At 32.2% G+C, this 14,796-nt stretch overlaps 1 protein-coding gene and 1 long non-coding RNA gene across 15 annotated transcripts; one reads left to right on the top strand and one right to left on the bottom strand.

The window, feature by feature from the left end:
* Nucleotides 1-5,267: 5,267 nt before the first annotated feature.
* On the bottom strand, nucleotides 5,268-8,038 carry LOC126664973 (uncharacterized). Of its 14 annotated transcripts, none has more exons than XR_008790728.1 (5): nucleotides 7,756-8,038; nucleotides 7,581-7,606; nucleotides 7,274-7,426; nucleotides 5,907-7,075; nucleotides 5,268-5,724 (listed from the first exon to the last, which is right to left on the bottom strand). It is a non-coding gene; the product is annotated as an uncharacterized LOC126664973 (long non-coding RNA). The 14 variants fall into 14 exon arrangements; XR_008790729.1 differs by lacking the exon at nucleotides 7,756-8,038 and having other exon boundaries at nucleotides 5,907-6,250; nucleotides 6,664-6,774; nucleotides 6,858-7,075; nucleotides 7,274-7,747; XR_008790726.1 differs by lacking the exon at nucleotides 7,756-8,038 and having other exon boundaries at nucleotides 5,907-6,006; nucleotides 6,161-6,250; nucleotides 6,664-7,075; nucleotides 7,274-7,747.
* Nucleotides 8,039-12,121: 4,083 nt separating this feature from the next.
* On the top strand, nucleotides 12,122-14,574 carry LOC126665425 (lectin-domain containing receptor kinase VI.4-like). The gene has a single exon (XM_050358241.2). The coding sequence runs from the start codon at nucleotides 12,362-12,364 to the stop codon at nucleotides 14,402-14,404; it is 2,043 nt and encodes a 680-aa protein (XP_050214198.1). The 5' UTR covers nucleotides 12,122-12,361; the 3' UTR covers nucleotides 14,405-14,574.
* The last annotated feature ends 222 nt before the right edge of the window (nucleotides 14,575-14,796 follow it).

A 14,796-nucleotide genomic window follows, 5' to 3' on the forward strand; every position in this document is an offset into this window, starting at 1 on the left:
CTTCGCCTCTAGGGCCATTTTTCTCTTCGCTGCATCGGGGGCACTTCCCCTGTTTTCTTGATTTCATCCAACATTCTGGCTGTGAATATTATTCCCTTGATTCGTTCTTTCTCTAGCGTTCTGAACTTTGTTTGTTTGGTCTTTTAGGTTCCTGTTTCTCTGTTTCTTCCATAATTGGGCAAGTTTTGTCCCTGGTTATTTGGGGGAGGTGTTATAAATTCTCGCCTTTGTAGGTTGATGTTTTCAATATGCGCTTTGGTTGTGTTTTTTACTTTTTCCGCAATTTTGTCCAGGATATATTGAAATTTTTTGAGCTTCTTCTTCAACGTTTAATGGTAAATTCCCCGAAAAACAAACCTGTGAGTTGGTTCTTATGCTTCATCCAGTGATGGGAAAGAAATGGGGTTAGCTCCCCTCTTTTGCTGATTTTGGTACTCAAGCGTCGGGCATAGTGAATTGTCTATAGATCCTCTTGAGGTAGTTCCGATGAGAGTGGTACTTCCTCCTCCGGACGGCAATGCCGATGGCGGAGTAATTTCTAAACTTTTTGGATCCTCGGGTTATTTATTTTTGGGATTATCAAAATTCATCTTGATCAATATAATTTGTTGGTTCGCAGATAGCTTCTACTAATGAAGTCTTGTAAGCTTTCCCACAGACGGCGCCGATTGATTAGATTGATGAGCTTCACGATGGTATGAACCTGCAAAATATGGTAGATGACTTATCAGACGGTGGTGGTCAAATTAACTCTTCGATCTTGAAAAGTTCAAATTATTCAATTCTAATCTAAAATCTTGAAAAGGAGAGCAACTCCTTCTCTCGCTTCTTCTTCAGATCAAAAGGAGCGAAGAGAAGGAGCTTCTCTCGCTCCTTCTCAAACTGACAAGGAGCAACAGTAAAGGAGCTGGTGTTGCTCCTTTTGAAACTGAGAAGGAGCAAGAGCAGCTCCTTCTCCATGAAGGAGGTTCTCTCGCTCCTCCTCCCGTAGAGAAGGAGCTCTGGCAGGTCGGTGAGAAGTCATTGTTTTTTTGGTAAAAAGTTTTAATTTTTTTTATAAGTGGACTCCGTATAAAGAGTTTTTATTTTAACAGTTTTTATTTTAAAAAGTTACTAACAATTAATATAAATTAAATAAACAATAATTATTGTTTTTTTTTTATTTTAGTGGGAGAAGGCTTTTTTATATCATTAATAATATTAGTGTTTAATTAGAATATATGCAAAAAGATGAAGGACTATTTTTTTTTTTTTCAAATAAAAAGAGATTAATTTAATGTATTGGGTATAATTAAAGACAAAAGGATGAATTTGGATAAAATTTAAGAAATTTCTAATTTATGATATAATTGTAAAAGAGGTTAAAAGTGAGGAGGTTTTGAGTGATTGAGCCTTTAATTAATTAAAAATTTATACAACAGTATATTGACTATTTCAAAATAACTATGTCAAGTATTATTCATCATTTATCGCTAATTATGATGATACCACTTGTATCAATTAGAAATGCAAACATTTAGTTCATGTATTTTTTTTAATATAATTGGAGAAGGAGAGCGCTTCTGGAAAAAATTGAACTCACGACTTTAACAGTTTGCTGTCCAACACATATACCATTTGAGCTACAGTTTGTTAGTGGATATTTCTTTCTTTTTGGTTCACACATAATCTAGATATTAAATTTTAATGAAATTTAAAAATTATTAATTTCCATTGATATCTGTAATAAATATGTAAAATAAAACACAAACATTTTTCTTAGCATCTATTTAAATTAAATGCCTGATAAATTAATTTAAATCATCTATAATGTTCAATTAAAAACACACATAAAATAATAAAATAATGTGTGTAATTTTTAAATAATAGATGGTCTTTGCCGGACCCTTTGGATGATAGAACAGCTGCAGCTTGGGAGTATTTGAACCAAAATTGCAAAGTTTATGTTAGTGAAAATGGTTTGGTCATTTGAAGGGCTCATAATAGTGATATGTTTTCATTGAATAGTGCTTGATGGTGCCGGAGCAAAAGAAGAAATCCTGGCATCCTATTGTATGGTTTTCAGGCAGATTTCTGACATTCTTTCATTCCTTGAGTTGTTTTGATGGGGAGACTTAATACTAAGGACAGCTTATAAAATGGGAAGTAGTTCCTAATAGTACTTGCTCTCTGTGTAACCAGCAAACTAAATATTCATAACACTTGTTCTCTGCTTTTAGTTTTCAACTAGTGTTTGAGAGAAAGTTTTGCAGATATTTGATGGCTCTATACAGAAGTTCACTTGGAGAAGAGAAGTCAGGCTATATTGTTAGAAGAGTTAAGGGGAAATTCATCAAGGCTAAAATAAAAAAGTAGTGGTTTAATGCAGCTGTTTATCATATCTGGATGGCCAAAAGCAAGCTCATCTTTGTCTAGGAAGCCCAGACTGCATATCAAGTTTTCAATAGAATGCTGATGTTAGAAATAGGCTTTGATTAGAGTTTTGTAGTCTGTGTTGTTTTGTTGGCTTGTTTCTAGCCTAGCCTGTTAGTCCCTTTTCTGTTTTAGCCTCTCAAGCTTGTTCTACTTGGACCGTTCTTTTAAGCAAAAAAAACTGCTTTTGGTGATTGACAAAAAAAAAACAAATTTATGCAATTCTAATTTAAATTTTATTTACCATACTATTAGGTTTATTACGTAATACTATTTAGATACTACAACTATTATATACATTTAGAGTAGGAAGAAAAGAGTGGGGGGCGCTATTATTTTTACAAAACTTCTATTTCGGTAATATTGTTTTTTATTTTCTCTATTAGTGCTTTAATTTTTTAAAAGCGTATCAAGTGAGTATGTTTAGACATTTTTCAGTCACTAAACTATTAATAAAGCTAAAGATAATTTTAAAATTTGCCTCTATAGTCTGTCATTTTAATTCCACATACCATTGGATACACACTCATCACTTTGTGACTAATATGGCACAAAACGAGATTTATTTTTATCTTTTTAGCACATCGGTGACCGAAAAACGACTAACCACTCATTTGATATGTTTTTAAAGAGTTGCGGCACTAATATAATAAATTAAAAGTTCAGATACTGAAATATGATATTTAGAAAAGTTCAGCCACCTTTGATATAATTTTTTATATTTAATAATATATTTGTTGAAGTTATAATATTTTAATTTGCATTTTTTTATGGGGCGCATATTTCTTTTTTCGTTCCAAAAAAAAGAGAGTGCAACCGAATTATTAGCTTTCTTATAAATTTACAAAATCATAGAACTATGACCCTGGGTCCCTGACTATATTTAAGTAATAATATTAAACAAAGAATCCACGCTAAATGTTGATATTTAACTTATAACTCACGCTAATTATATTTTTTTAGTATTTGAAAATTATAATTGTACATGGGATTCTCTGAGGTAATAATATATTATATTAATTCTAAAAATGCTTAATCACCAAAAAAAAACCCCACCTTTTAGCCCCTTTTCAAATGTATCCTGACGTTGCAATTTTGTCAGTTGCACCCTAATTTGCACCTTTGATTTTCAATTCCACCCTTAAGTACTAAATTGATCTCTTTTTCATTTGAAAAAAAATTAAAATAAATCATTTATTTTTAACTTTTTATGTGGAAAAGAGTTCAAATAAGTACTTTATAAGGGTGTTTACGAATTTTTCCCGAGTGAAAAAGAGTCCAATTTAATTTGACGGTGGAATAGAAATCTAAAGGTGCGAATCAGCTGAAAAGGGGTTAAAAGGTGAGGGTTTTTTTAGTGATTAAGCCATTTTAAAATAAATAAAATATTATCAGAAAAAGTAAGGATCAAATTGTTAACCGGACTACAAACTGGGTTGATCAAATAATCCAGTTTGGTTTGGTGTTAGTCTCTGAAGATGTATTTAAATTTTATTTGATTCAAATAATTTTATTTTATTTTTTTCAATTTCGATCGATATAAACAGAATCTAATCGCAATGACCAATTAGAACTGTGATTTCGTCATAAACAAAACGCGTTACATGAGAATGAAATATGCCATGAATCTGGCTTTGTCAAACTGAAAGGTCAATGCTAAAGATTACAAGAACTGAGAAATGTGGTTTGCAATTATTTTTATTTTTTAAAATAATTTTTATTATTTTAAAATAAAATTATTACTCTTTTAAACATAATTTCCAAACTAATTATTAATAAAAACTAAATTCGCGTACAATTTTATATAGCTTTTAAAATGTGTATGGATACTCACAGTTCCAAAATAATAGATCGTTAAGATAAATACATGAATTACAAACATATAGTTGAGTTAGTCAAAATTAACTTTTTTATCTATTTTTTATTGTTATTTTTTAGATAATTAATAGTATGTTATTGAGTAATATTTTATTTAAGTTTTTCAAATAAAATAAATTGACTAATGATATTTGTTTTGGGTTGGTATCTAAAATGATATTTGTTATGTATTGAAATATAAAATAATTAAATTTTCTAGGATATTTATTATATATTGGACTACAAAATATTTAATTTATCTGTGACAAAATTATACATATTTACTAGAAGTATTTTGATTTTTAAATGATTTACTAAAACTAGAAAATGACCTATAATTTTTAAACGTCAAAAATAGTAAGATGAACTATTAGTTTGACTAAGAGTATTTTAAAAACTAAACAAGAAAATTGATAATTAATGGATATTCTACAAATAATGAGACTTAATTGTACAATAGAGATTGTAAATAAAAAAACTCAAATAGAGATTGTAAATACACTACCACATATGTCACTTTCAGCAACAGTAGATAACTGTTGCTTAATGTACAAAAACCGTTGCCGGAAGTCTATTGTAACGGTTTTGAAACAGCTACATTTGCGGCCGCTGCAATAGATTCTGATAGCTATTGCAACAGATTTTTTAATCTATAGTAATAGGAATAAAACTGTTGCAATTTATAGCAAATGCAGCGGTTTTAAACAGCTTCTGTAACAGTTGAATAATGTAGTTTAGGCAACAAGTTTTTTTTTATAAAGCAACGGTTTATATAGTACTTTATGCAATACTTATATATACTATTTGCAACAGTCTGACTGACACTTTAAGCAACAGTTTCAATATCTTTTGTAACAGTTTTGTATTGTATTTGTATTTTAGACAACAGTTTCAAATATCTTTTATAACAGTTTTGTAATGCATTTTAAGCAATAGTTTGTATTATCCTTTATTCAACACCATAAATTATTAATTTTAAATAAATATTCACAATAATGAAAAACGGAAAAAATTCATCTATTACATCACGACATAAATGGGCAAAATATCCATCCATACAAAATATCCATCCATCTATTACATCATAACATAATTGTGCAAAATATAATCCATCGAATAGATATAATACATCACCAAAATCTACAAAATCACTTGGTGATCTAATTTTTTCTTCTTCATTTCATTTACTAAACTCTTCACATAAGCAATGTAGCCATCAACATCAAACTTCCTCTTGCAGCCTGCATTATTCATGTACATAATTTTCCCAAAAACCGGTCTTTCTCTCCAACCCTTAAAAACGCTATATAAGAGGTCATCAGCAATGATAATGATTATGTAATAGAAACAAATAGAGCAATTGATTATGCCAATGAACGAAACCTGGTCATGAACACCACAAATCGACCACAGGCAACCGACATATCCCTTAGGGTCTCTTCCATCTATTTCATACTGCATTGTAGAGTTTTAAGTTAAATGAAACATATGCTGATGGAGCCTGTTAACAATTTCAATGGAAGCACGATTACGATACACTTATCACTTAAAGTACCATAAAATTGGCAAAAGGACTCCTAAAGCTAATACATCCATAGTTCAGCAAGCTTGCTAATTTCAAAATTATCTTAACTTACCTTCATCGCTTCACCTCACCATGATTGACAATTGATAATAATAAGTTGGAGGACTTTCTTTACTGACCATTCCCCATCGTGTGTTTGAGCATCCATGCAACTATTGAAAAAATCCAAAACTTGTCAAGGTCAAAAGTGTTAAATGCATTCAAAAGACAACAACGCAAAGTAAAGTTTAGGTACTCAAAAAGTGGCCAGTCAGGAGCATCGAGTATCATCAGAAATTAAGATGGTAAATTTTTCTTAAAAGATACCATGTATATATTTTTAATTAGTTCACTGAAACGTGGATGATTCTTAAATGGCTGAAAAATCTCCTGCCTGTGCATTACAGCATATACAACCTGCCATAAACCATGAAAAAGCAATGTCACCATCTTGTGAATGCTTGCATTAAAAGAAGAGTCTTGACTAAGTATAAGTATAATAAACAAGCTGTAAAAGTGATTTGATGTCCTCTTTGAAGCATTGTATAATGTTAAAATGGAATATGAAAAACATCGATTCCATAATCGTCCAGTATCCACAATTGAAAGTTTTTCAAAAGACTAAAGAGGGAAAACAAAAACATTGATAAAAATGTCAAGCAAATTGATCATACCAAGGTATCCAAGTCAGTACGCACTAATACATACTCCAAGAAGTATGAATTTCCATGTACCAACATAAAATTGAACAAAGGAAAACAAACAGAATAATTAAGATTAAATATATCATAAAATTGATGTGATGGTAAGCATTAATAATACACAAAAACCTTATCCATCTAAGCATGATGGTTTCATTCATATACTGGAATGAAATAGCATCCATTTGGAGCACATTGTGTTCTTTCCTTCACCAATCCATCAAATATTCGAAGCTCAACCTGACATTAATTGAGCAATTAATTTATCAAACAGTTTAATCAATAACGTACAGTCAAATACAAATTAGTACACTGACACATACTGTGATGTCAGAGTAATCCAATTTTGTATAAGAAAGTGAAAATGAATAGAGAAGGATCGACAAGTATAACAAAGAGTGTCATTTTGCCAAAGGCATTCGATTAGCATGTCATCTACTCCACCGGAACCAGGACATTCCTATGCTTTCTTCACACTTCCATCCCCAATTTCCAAAATTTCCCATATCTTTGCGGATTTGTCAGATGAGACGGTAAGTACCTGAAGTTTATTGAACATAAAACACATCAATAAGCAGAAACTAAAGACATAGGCATTCAGATAAAAGCAGTAAAGAAAACAACATTGAAATGCATAATAAAAGAACAGGCAAGAAGAGAGTTATTATCAAATTTCTTATTGAATTTGCGGTGTTCACTTATCAAGAAACTAGGAATCACAATGCTAATCCATACTCACAATGTTGATCCATAATCTCGATGTTGAACAGATGCAACCACGTTGATCCAAAATTTATTATTACTTTTCCTATTACAAGACATGCTTTAACAACTTCACACTTACTGCTCCCCTTTTCTTCCACTGATCCCCTTCCTCATCAAATTGGTACAGCTTCGATTTCATTTGAATGTCAAAATTAGCAATTCAAACCAAATCACACAAAACGAGTCAAAAATTTGAACAGAAAGTACTAAAATTAAAAAGCACGGAAACCTAAAAATTACAAAAACTAAAAAATCATCAAAGTAAGAAAGAAGATTCATACGAGAATAGCATCCTCTTCTTCTTCTCCTAGAATCACATTATAACATGATAATCAATTAAGAATTGATTACTAATATATAATTATCTAATCGTATAAAAAAATTGTCCTGAAAATATGGCAAAATCAACAATCAAATGCAATTAAATTGGAAGTGATAAAAATGAAATTCAAATACCTGGCGATCGACCACGGAATAGTAACCGAAAAGGCATGACACATGAAGAACTTTACGGCGACGGCGAGAGCCGAATCACCTGCTCTACTGAAGTAATAGAAGGTGACGATGATTTCACGACGGTAGAGGCGGAGAAGGTGGAGGAAGACTGTTGTTGCTGTTGAAACCCTAAAAGAGAGAAAGGAGAGAGCAAAAATTAAAATGCTGAAATCTCGCGATAGTTTTAGACTTGAAGGAATAAATTAATCATGACTGAGACTTTGCTCGGCATCTCTTTGGCAGTGAAGTTTATTGGATTAGGCACAATTTACAAGGGTCTCTTGTCACATGTTAACAAAAATATTACTAAAAGGAAGTTTGAGTTTATAAAAATATTTAATGTTTTAAATATACCAAACCTCTTAAAAATTAAAATATCAATTTTAGCCAATTATCAATTGAAGAAGGAGAAATTAAATTTATTATAATATTAAATAGTTTTTTATTAATTGGAATTTATAATATAGCTACAAATATAATTTGGTATGAGATAATAAAAGATAACAGTTTAAAAGTGTTACTAAATTCAGTCAAATTGAGGCATTTACTTAAGCTAATGCAACAGTTTTCTATATCTGTCGCCTTAAATTGTAAATTTTTGAATTTTATTAATCTCTTTGCAACGAATTTTAACCGTAACCTTTCTGTTACCTTATATATACTAATGCAACAGTATTAAAAGTGTTGCTAGGCTAGTGTTGCTGAAAGTGACTTATGTGGTAGTGATAAAAAAACTCAAATAAAAAAATATATTTAATAGTATACCCCTTCCATCTCATATATGTTAAGTCATTCAGTTTTTTATTTTTTGATGCTTGGCAAGTATATTTCTAACATCCTCCATACTTTCTCTAGTTTTAAAGTGTGGATGTAAGTGAAGATCTAACTCATAAAGAGGAGCCAATAGCAATTATAGATGGACTAATAAGCCGAAAAATTATCCATTTTTTTTAATCCATCTTAACGCTGTAACGCGATTAAATTTAAGTTCAACATTATTTAATTGTTTTTAGTAGCATCTTAAAACACCAAATTAAATTCTTTTCACTTGAATAATATTAAAAAAATATTCATATTTATCAAACCAATTAAATATTTCTTGATATTTACAAAAACATCATCTCCATAAAATAAAATAAAAACAATATTAAAAAAATTAAATTATTTTATATAAATTAATCAAATAAAACACTTCCGACTCCATCGCCGCTTTCGCTATACTTGCCAACACCGTTGGACCTGCCGCCAAAGCTCATTTTTCCATGAAAGACGAGCATATATGCTCGTCTTCTTGAAGAAGACAAGTCTAGTTCGTCTCTCACGGGAGACGTTCGACTCCCATGAGAGACGAACTCTATTTCGCATAGACGAGCATATCTGTAGGTTTTTTTTAGAAAGACGAATTTGGTTCGTCTCTTATAGGAGCAAACCAGCACTGTTCGTCTCCCATTAGAGACTAACTCTGGTTCGTCTTTGTCTCCCTCGTGAGACAAAGATGTTGTTCGTCTCCTATGTGACCATGGTAGACAAACAGATGGGAGGACGAGCGACGGTGGGTTTGTGGTCCAACGAAGGTGGTGAGTCATGGATCCGACGAAGGAGATGGTACACTTGAAATATCAATTTTTATTTTATTTAATTTTTAATGAAATTTAACAATTAATTATATATTTATCTACTTAATTTTTTTATTTAGAATTTATTTGAATTGTTTAAAGGGCTGTTTGAATTTGTCTAAATAAAAAAAAGTATGATATGACCCTTAAATTTAATTATTCTCAAAATTTCATCTCTTAGTAATAAATTGTCTAATTTTTTCAATTTAGGGTGATACTGAAAATAAAAAATATGAAATAAAATAAAACTGACCGTTTTAAAAGATCAGGGTGCTATTAAAAAAAATAAAAATCACTACTTTTTAGCCTATTTAACGTGCTATGGAAAAGCAAAGGTACTGATGCATTCACTTGAGAGACGGAATAAGGTATACATATAGAACAATCTTTTTAATTGAGTTTATTGATGTAAATTGAATCCTACTATAATTATAATGAAACCGAGTCATACAAAATGTATCCTCCGGGAAAATATCAATTCTCGCATAAAATATAAAAATCTGAATATATCGGTAACCGAATTTATGAGATTTGCCATGTCTGAAGATTAAAGGAAGAATCATCCGAATTTCCAGGATAAGCCGGAATTCCAGAAGACTCGAAAAAAAACGCGTTATCTGAAGGATTCGCCTAAAGACCGAATTTACGGAATGTTTTTCCTATTTGGATGCAAACTCCAACTTAGGAAGATAAACTGTAAGACATTTCTGAATAAAACTTTCTCTTGAATAAAAAATCTCTTTCCTATTCAAGTTCAACACCTACAAAATATGATCGTTTTTCTATTTCAAGTCTATTAGATATTCTCTCAACTACTATATAAAGAGATTAAGTTATGTCTAAAAACACAATTTTATATTCATAAACTAAAAACGCAGCTTAAAATCTAAACTGACATTAACATTAGAAAGTTAATCGAATAACCACCGTCAGGTTAGCTTCTATCTTATTTTGCAGATTACACACCGAATCAGAAGTTAGACTCCGTCATTTATTATGAAAATTAATTAGTTAAATGACTTAAGTGCATGACAGAAAAATAATAAAGACTAGATTGATTATTTTTCAAAACATTGCAAAAGAAAAAAAAGTCAATTTTCAGCTCTTGCATAACCTTTCTTTTCTCCCTCTAATACCCTAACCTTGAACATTAACTGTTTACTTCAAACCTTTGTTCATCATCGGACGATAACTAAAACGCAACAAATCAAATTGACCCTTAGCGCATATATTCCGTGTATAATCTTATATTTTGGTGTCACAATTGGTGATTCCAACCTCCGATCGCTAGATCACCAACGTTCTTCGCTCATATTTTTAGGAGTTGATAGCTAATAGAATTTTGTGTTTTCGTTGTTATTTCATTCATTTTGGATCTCGACGAAAATATTTGGTTGTAACTCTTGTTCAGAAATAAATGCTCATTAATTTGTTGTAAATATAATATAATCCAACTTTTATATGAGATAAATAATCATTTAAATAAGACTGAAACTAGAAAGGAAAAAAAAAATAGAAGTACATTAACCTCAATGGGAGTTGGTTCAAGTGGTAAGCGGCTTGATATCGCTTAAGTAAGGTCTCGGGTTCGAGTCCTTGTGAATGCAAAAAATTCCCAATGGTAGACTCACCCACCATGTCAGGTGCGCGACACAGGTCGGATCCGGATTAGTCAGGGCGAAGCCTTGAAAACCGGATGGGTTTGCCAAAAAAAAATAAAAATATGTATGGCCTAAAAAAACCACAACTAACAAGTAGAAAAGTTTTCTTTCATTTAATTTTTTGGGTTTTAATATTAATGCAAAGAATGTTGAAATTTCAACGTTGACCTCTTCACTATTGGCACAATAATACACATCCATTCTTCACTTTTTTTTTACAGAACGCAAGGACTTTATTTACTACTAGTATATTTTATAAACTACACATGAACGCATAAACATATATAATTGAAGTCAAAGTAATATAATTTCATTAATTTGCTAATTAGCCGCACTCTACTCACCAGTACGTAAACTATCATTTAATAACCTTTCCTGTAACTGCAGTAACTGCACATGTTTGGTTTACAAATTAAAAAAGATGAAAAATTAACCAAGTTGTTATAAATAAAAAAAAATTCAAAATAATACTATTGAAAAAGGCTGTTTAATCACATTCCATCAATTAATAAGAATCGAGACTAAAGACTTATTTGAAGGTTAACAAATTTGCTACAGCTGTACCGTATTTTAATTTATTTACTTGGTAATTAACTTATAAAATTGGTCACTGAAAAAATATCAAATTAATATTTAATTGGTTACATGCATGTTTAAAATATAAGGTATAATGTGACATAAATAATCAAAAATTATTGCTATATATATAAACTTCACCGTAAATAACTAAAAAATTATCAAATTCACCTAAAAAGAAGCCTAATTGTCAAATTAAAATATAACTATAATGTCCTAAAAAAATTTCAACCTTTTAATTTTTCTTTTTAATTTCACTCTAAATCCACAACTTTATATTTTAATTGGACCTTCAAACATCAAAATTATAAAATAAACAATTACCCGCCATACACTCTTTTAAAATCCGCCATGCTTATGTTAATATGGTTGTGTAGCATCTCCTTGCAAATAATCGCGTTGTACAAACGTCCAATAATATTCAGAGTTTAGATATTATACATTGCAGCGATGAATAAGTCAATCTATCACTATTCATGACTTCCATAACCAAAAACATGGCAATTACATGAAAATATATCAAAGTCTAGAATGCAAAGAAAATTCAAAACCTTCTTCACACGGCACTGAAGATTAAAAAAAATCAGTGGATATAGTTCATCTTCCTGGTCTTTCTTTGATGATTATAACTTAACAGTCACAGTCTCTCTCCTACCCATCTCATATTTTTCTATTAAATTAAGCCCAAATTTTTCTTTTTCATTACAAGAATCTATGGCTTCTTCTTCTTTGATGATCCCTCTACTTTGTCTTACAACACTTCTGTTTTCTCTTATTAATCAAGCTCAATCTGAAGCGTTCATTTTCAATAATTTTACTGGAACTGAAGATACTGTTCTTCTTGATAGAGCTTCTATTTTGAAGAACAATGGTGCTCTCAGGCTCACTAATACATCACAAAACGCTATCGGACATGCTTTTTTTCATAAACCTATACAGATGTTCAACAGAACAAAGCAAAATATTACTACTTCTTTTAACACAACTTTTGTTTTTTCGATTGTCCCTCCAAAAGGAGACCAATCAGCCGGCGGCTACGGTCTGGCCTTCGTGTTGGCTCCCACCTCCACGATTCCCGGAGCTGAGGGGGGGCAGTATCTGGGCCTTTTTAATAGAGAGAATAATGGTCAGTCCTCAAATCATATTTTTGCTGTGGAATTCGACACGGTTACAGGATTCAATGAAAACGCGAGCAGTAGCGGTAACCACGTTGGTATTAATATCAACAATATGGATTCGAATACGTCGAAGGCGGCGGCTTACACCAGCGCCACCGACATGTTGGACGAAGACGGACTTGACTTGCACAACGGCCAGCCGATTCAGGCGTGGGTGGAATACGACGGCGTTAACAAAGTTGTGAACGTAACCATTTGTCCGATGAAGAAACCGAAACCGATCAAACCGCTTATTACATATAATCTGGATCTATCCAACATCGTTTTGGAGTCTACTTATGTTGGTTTCTCCGCCTCCACAGGGGTAACCGCGAGCGCTCATTATATTCTTGGATGGAGTTTTTCAACGACCGGAGCAGCTCCGGCGCTGAATCTTGATCAGCTTCCTATGCCGCCACCGGAGGAAGGCTCGTCGACTTTTCCTCACACAGTTGTTGCCCTAATCGTCTCTTTAAGCGTTACGGCTATTCTTTTGATCGGAATACTTCTGTTTCTAACTTTTTATAAAGGAATGTGGCGGTCGGAGGTTCTTGAAGATTGGGAGCTAGACTGTCCTCACCGGTTTCGCTTCAAGGATCTTTACACGGCGACAAAAGGTTTTAAAGAGAGTGAGATTATCGGAGCCGGAGGGTTTGGTACAGTTTACAAAGCTGTAAACCCTAGTAATGGAAATGAAGTTGCTGTGAAGAAGATAACTCGTAACTCAGTCGCGGGAATGAGAGAATTCGCGGCGGAGATCGAAAGTCTTGGCCGATTAAGGCACAAACACTTGGTGAATCTGCAAGGTTGGTGTAAGAGAAAAACTGATCTTCTTTTAGTATATGATTATATACCAAATGGAAGCCTGGATACGCTCTTGTTCAACCCGAAAAACGGCATCGTACTAAGCTGGGAACAAAGATTCGCCATTGTTAAAGGCATAGCTTCGGGTCTTCTATATCTTCACGAAGAATGGGAGCAAGTGGTGATTCATAGAGACATCAAATCAAGCAATGTCCTAATAGATTCCGAAATGAACGGACGATTAGGCGATTTCGGTCTCGCGAGATTATACGACCACGGCGTAAATTCACACACCACGAATATTGTAGGCACAATCGGGTACATTGCGCCGGAGCTTGCGAGAACCGGAAAAGCTTCGACAAGCTCCGACGTGTTCGCCTACGGAGTTCTTCTACTCGAAACAGCTACCGGCCGCCGACCGTTGGAGTCGAGCAATTTCATATTGGTTGATTGGGTGATGGAATGCCAGCAAATAGGTAGCATTGTTGATGCAATTGATCCGAAGTTGAATTCAAAATACGAGGTTAAAGAAATGGAATTGGTATTACAATTAGGGCTTATTTGTTCTCATAAGAAACCAAATTTTAGACCTAGCATGAGACAAGTTACGAGGTATCTTAATGGAGATGAGAAGCTTCCAGTAATACAAGATTGGGGTTCATTTGATTCTCATCGTTTAAGTCAAATAAGTTCAAGATTGATGCAACTGAGTTCATGTGAAATGACTAGTACTATTGAATATCATTCATCTTCTGTTACTTATATGTCTACGGGTTCTTTAGATGCAGGGAGATAGAATATTAGTTCATGTTCTTGATCTTATAATGTTTTTATATTTTTATAGGTTAAATATTAATTTAGGAATTACTTTCACGTTCAATTCATTGGGAACAGTCTCTTAACACAGAGTTCTGACTTGTAATAATTCTTCAAGATTAATAATCTAATAAACTCATTTTTGACTTTTCTGTGTCTTCACTTGCAAGAAAACTTGTGCCACATGCAACTGTATTTTTTTTATTATTATTATAATGCGTTGACGGAATCGAACTTGGTAGGTCAAATGCAACTATTCACAATATATATGACGGTAGTTAAAACTGTGACTATGGATCTTAAGTTTTGAGCTAATCCCAATTAATTAACTAAAATATAATCCTTGAAAATCTTTAAATGACGTCTTTGTAA

Source organism: Mercurialis annua, linkage group LG1-X (assembly GCF_937616625.2).
Source record: "Mercurialis annua linkage group LG1-X, ddMerAnnu1.2, whole genome shotgun sequence".
In the NCBI taxonomy this organism is placed as follows: Eukaryota; Viridiplantae; Streptophyta; class Magnoliopsida; order Malpighiales; family Euphorbiaceae; genus Mercurialis; species Mercurialis annua.

Excerpts from the sequence above, each read along its gene's own strand:
- LOC126665425 (XM_050358241.2), top strand. The coding sequence starts at position 12,362 with ATGGCTTCTTCTTCTTTGATGATCCCTCTACTTTGTCTTACAACACTT.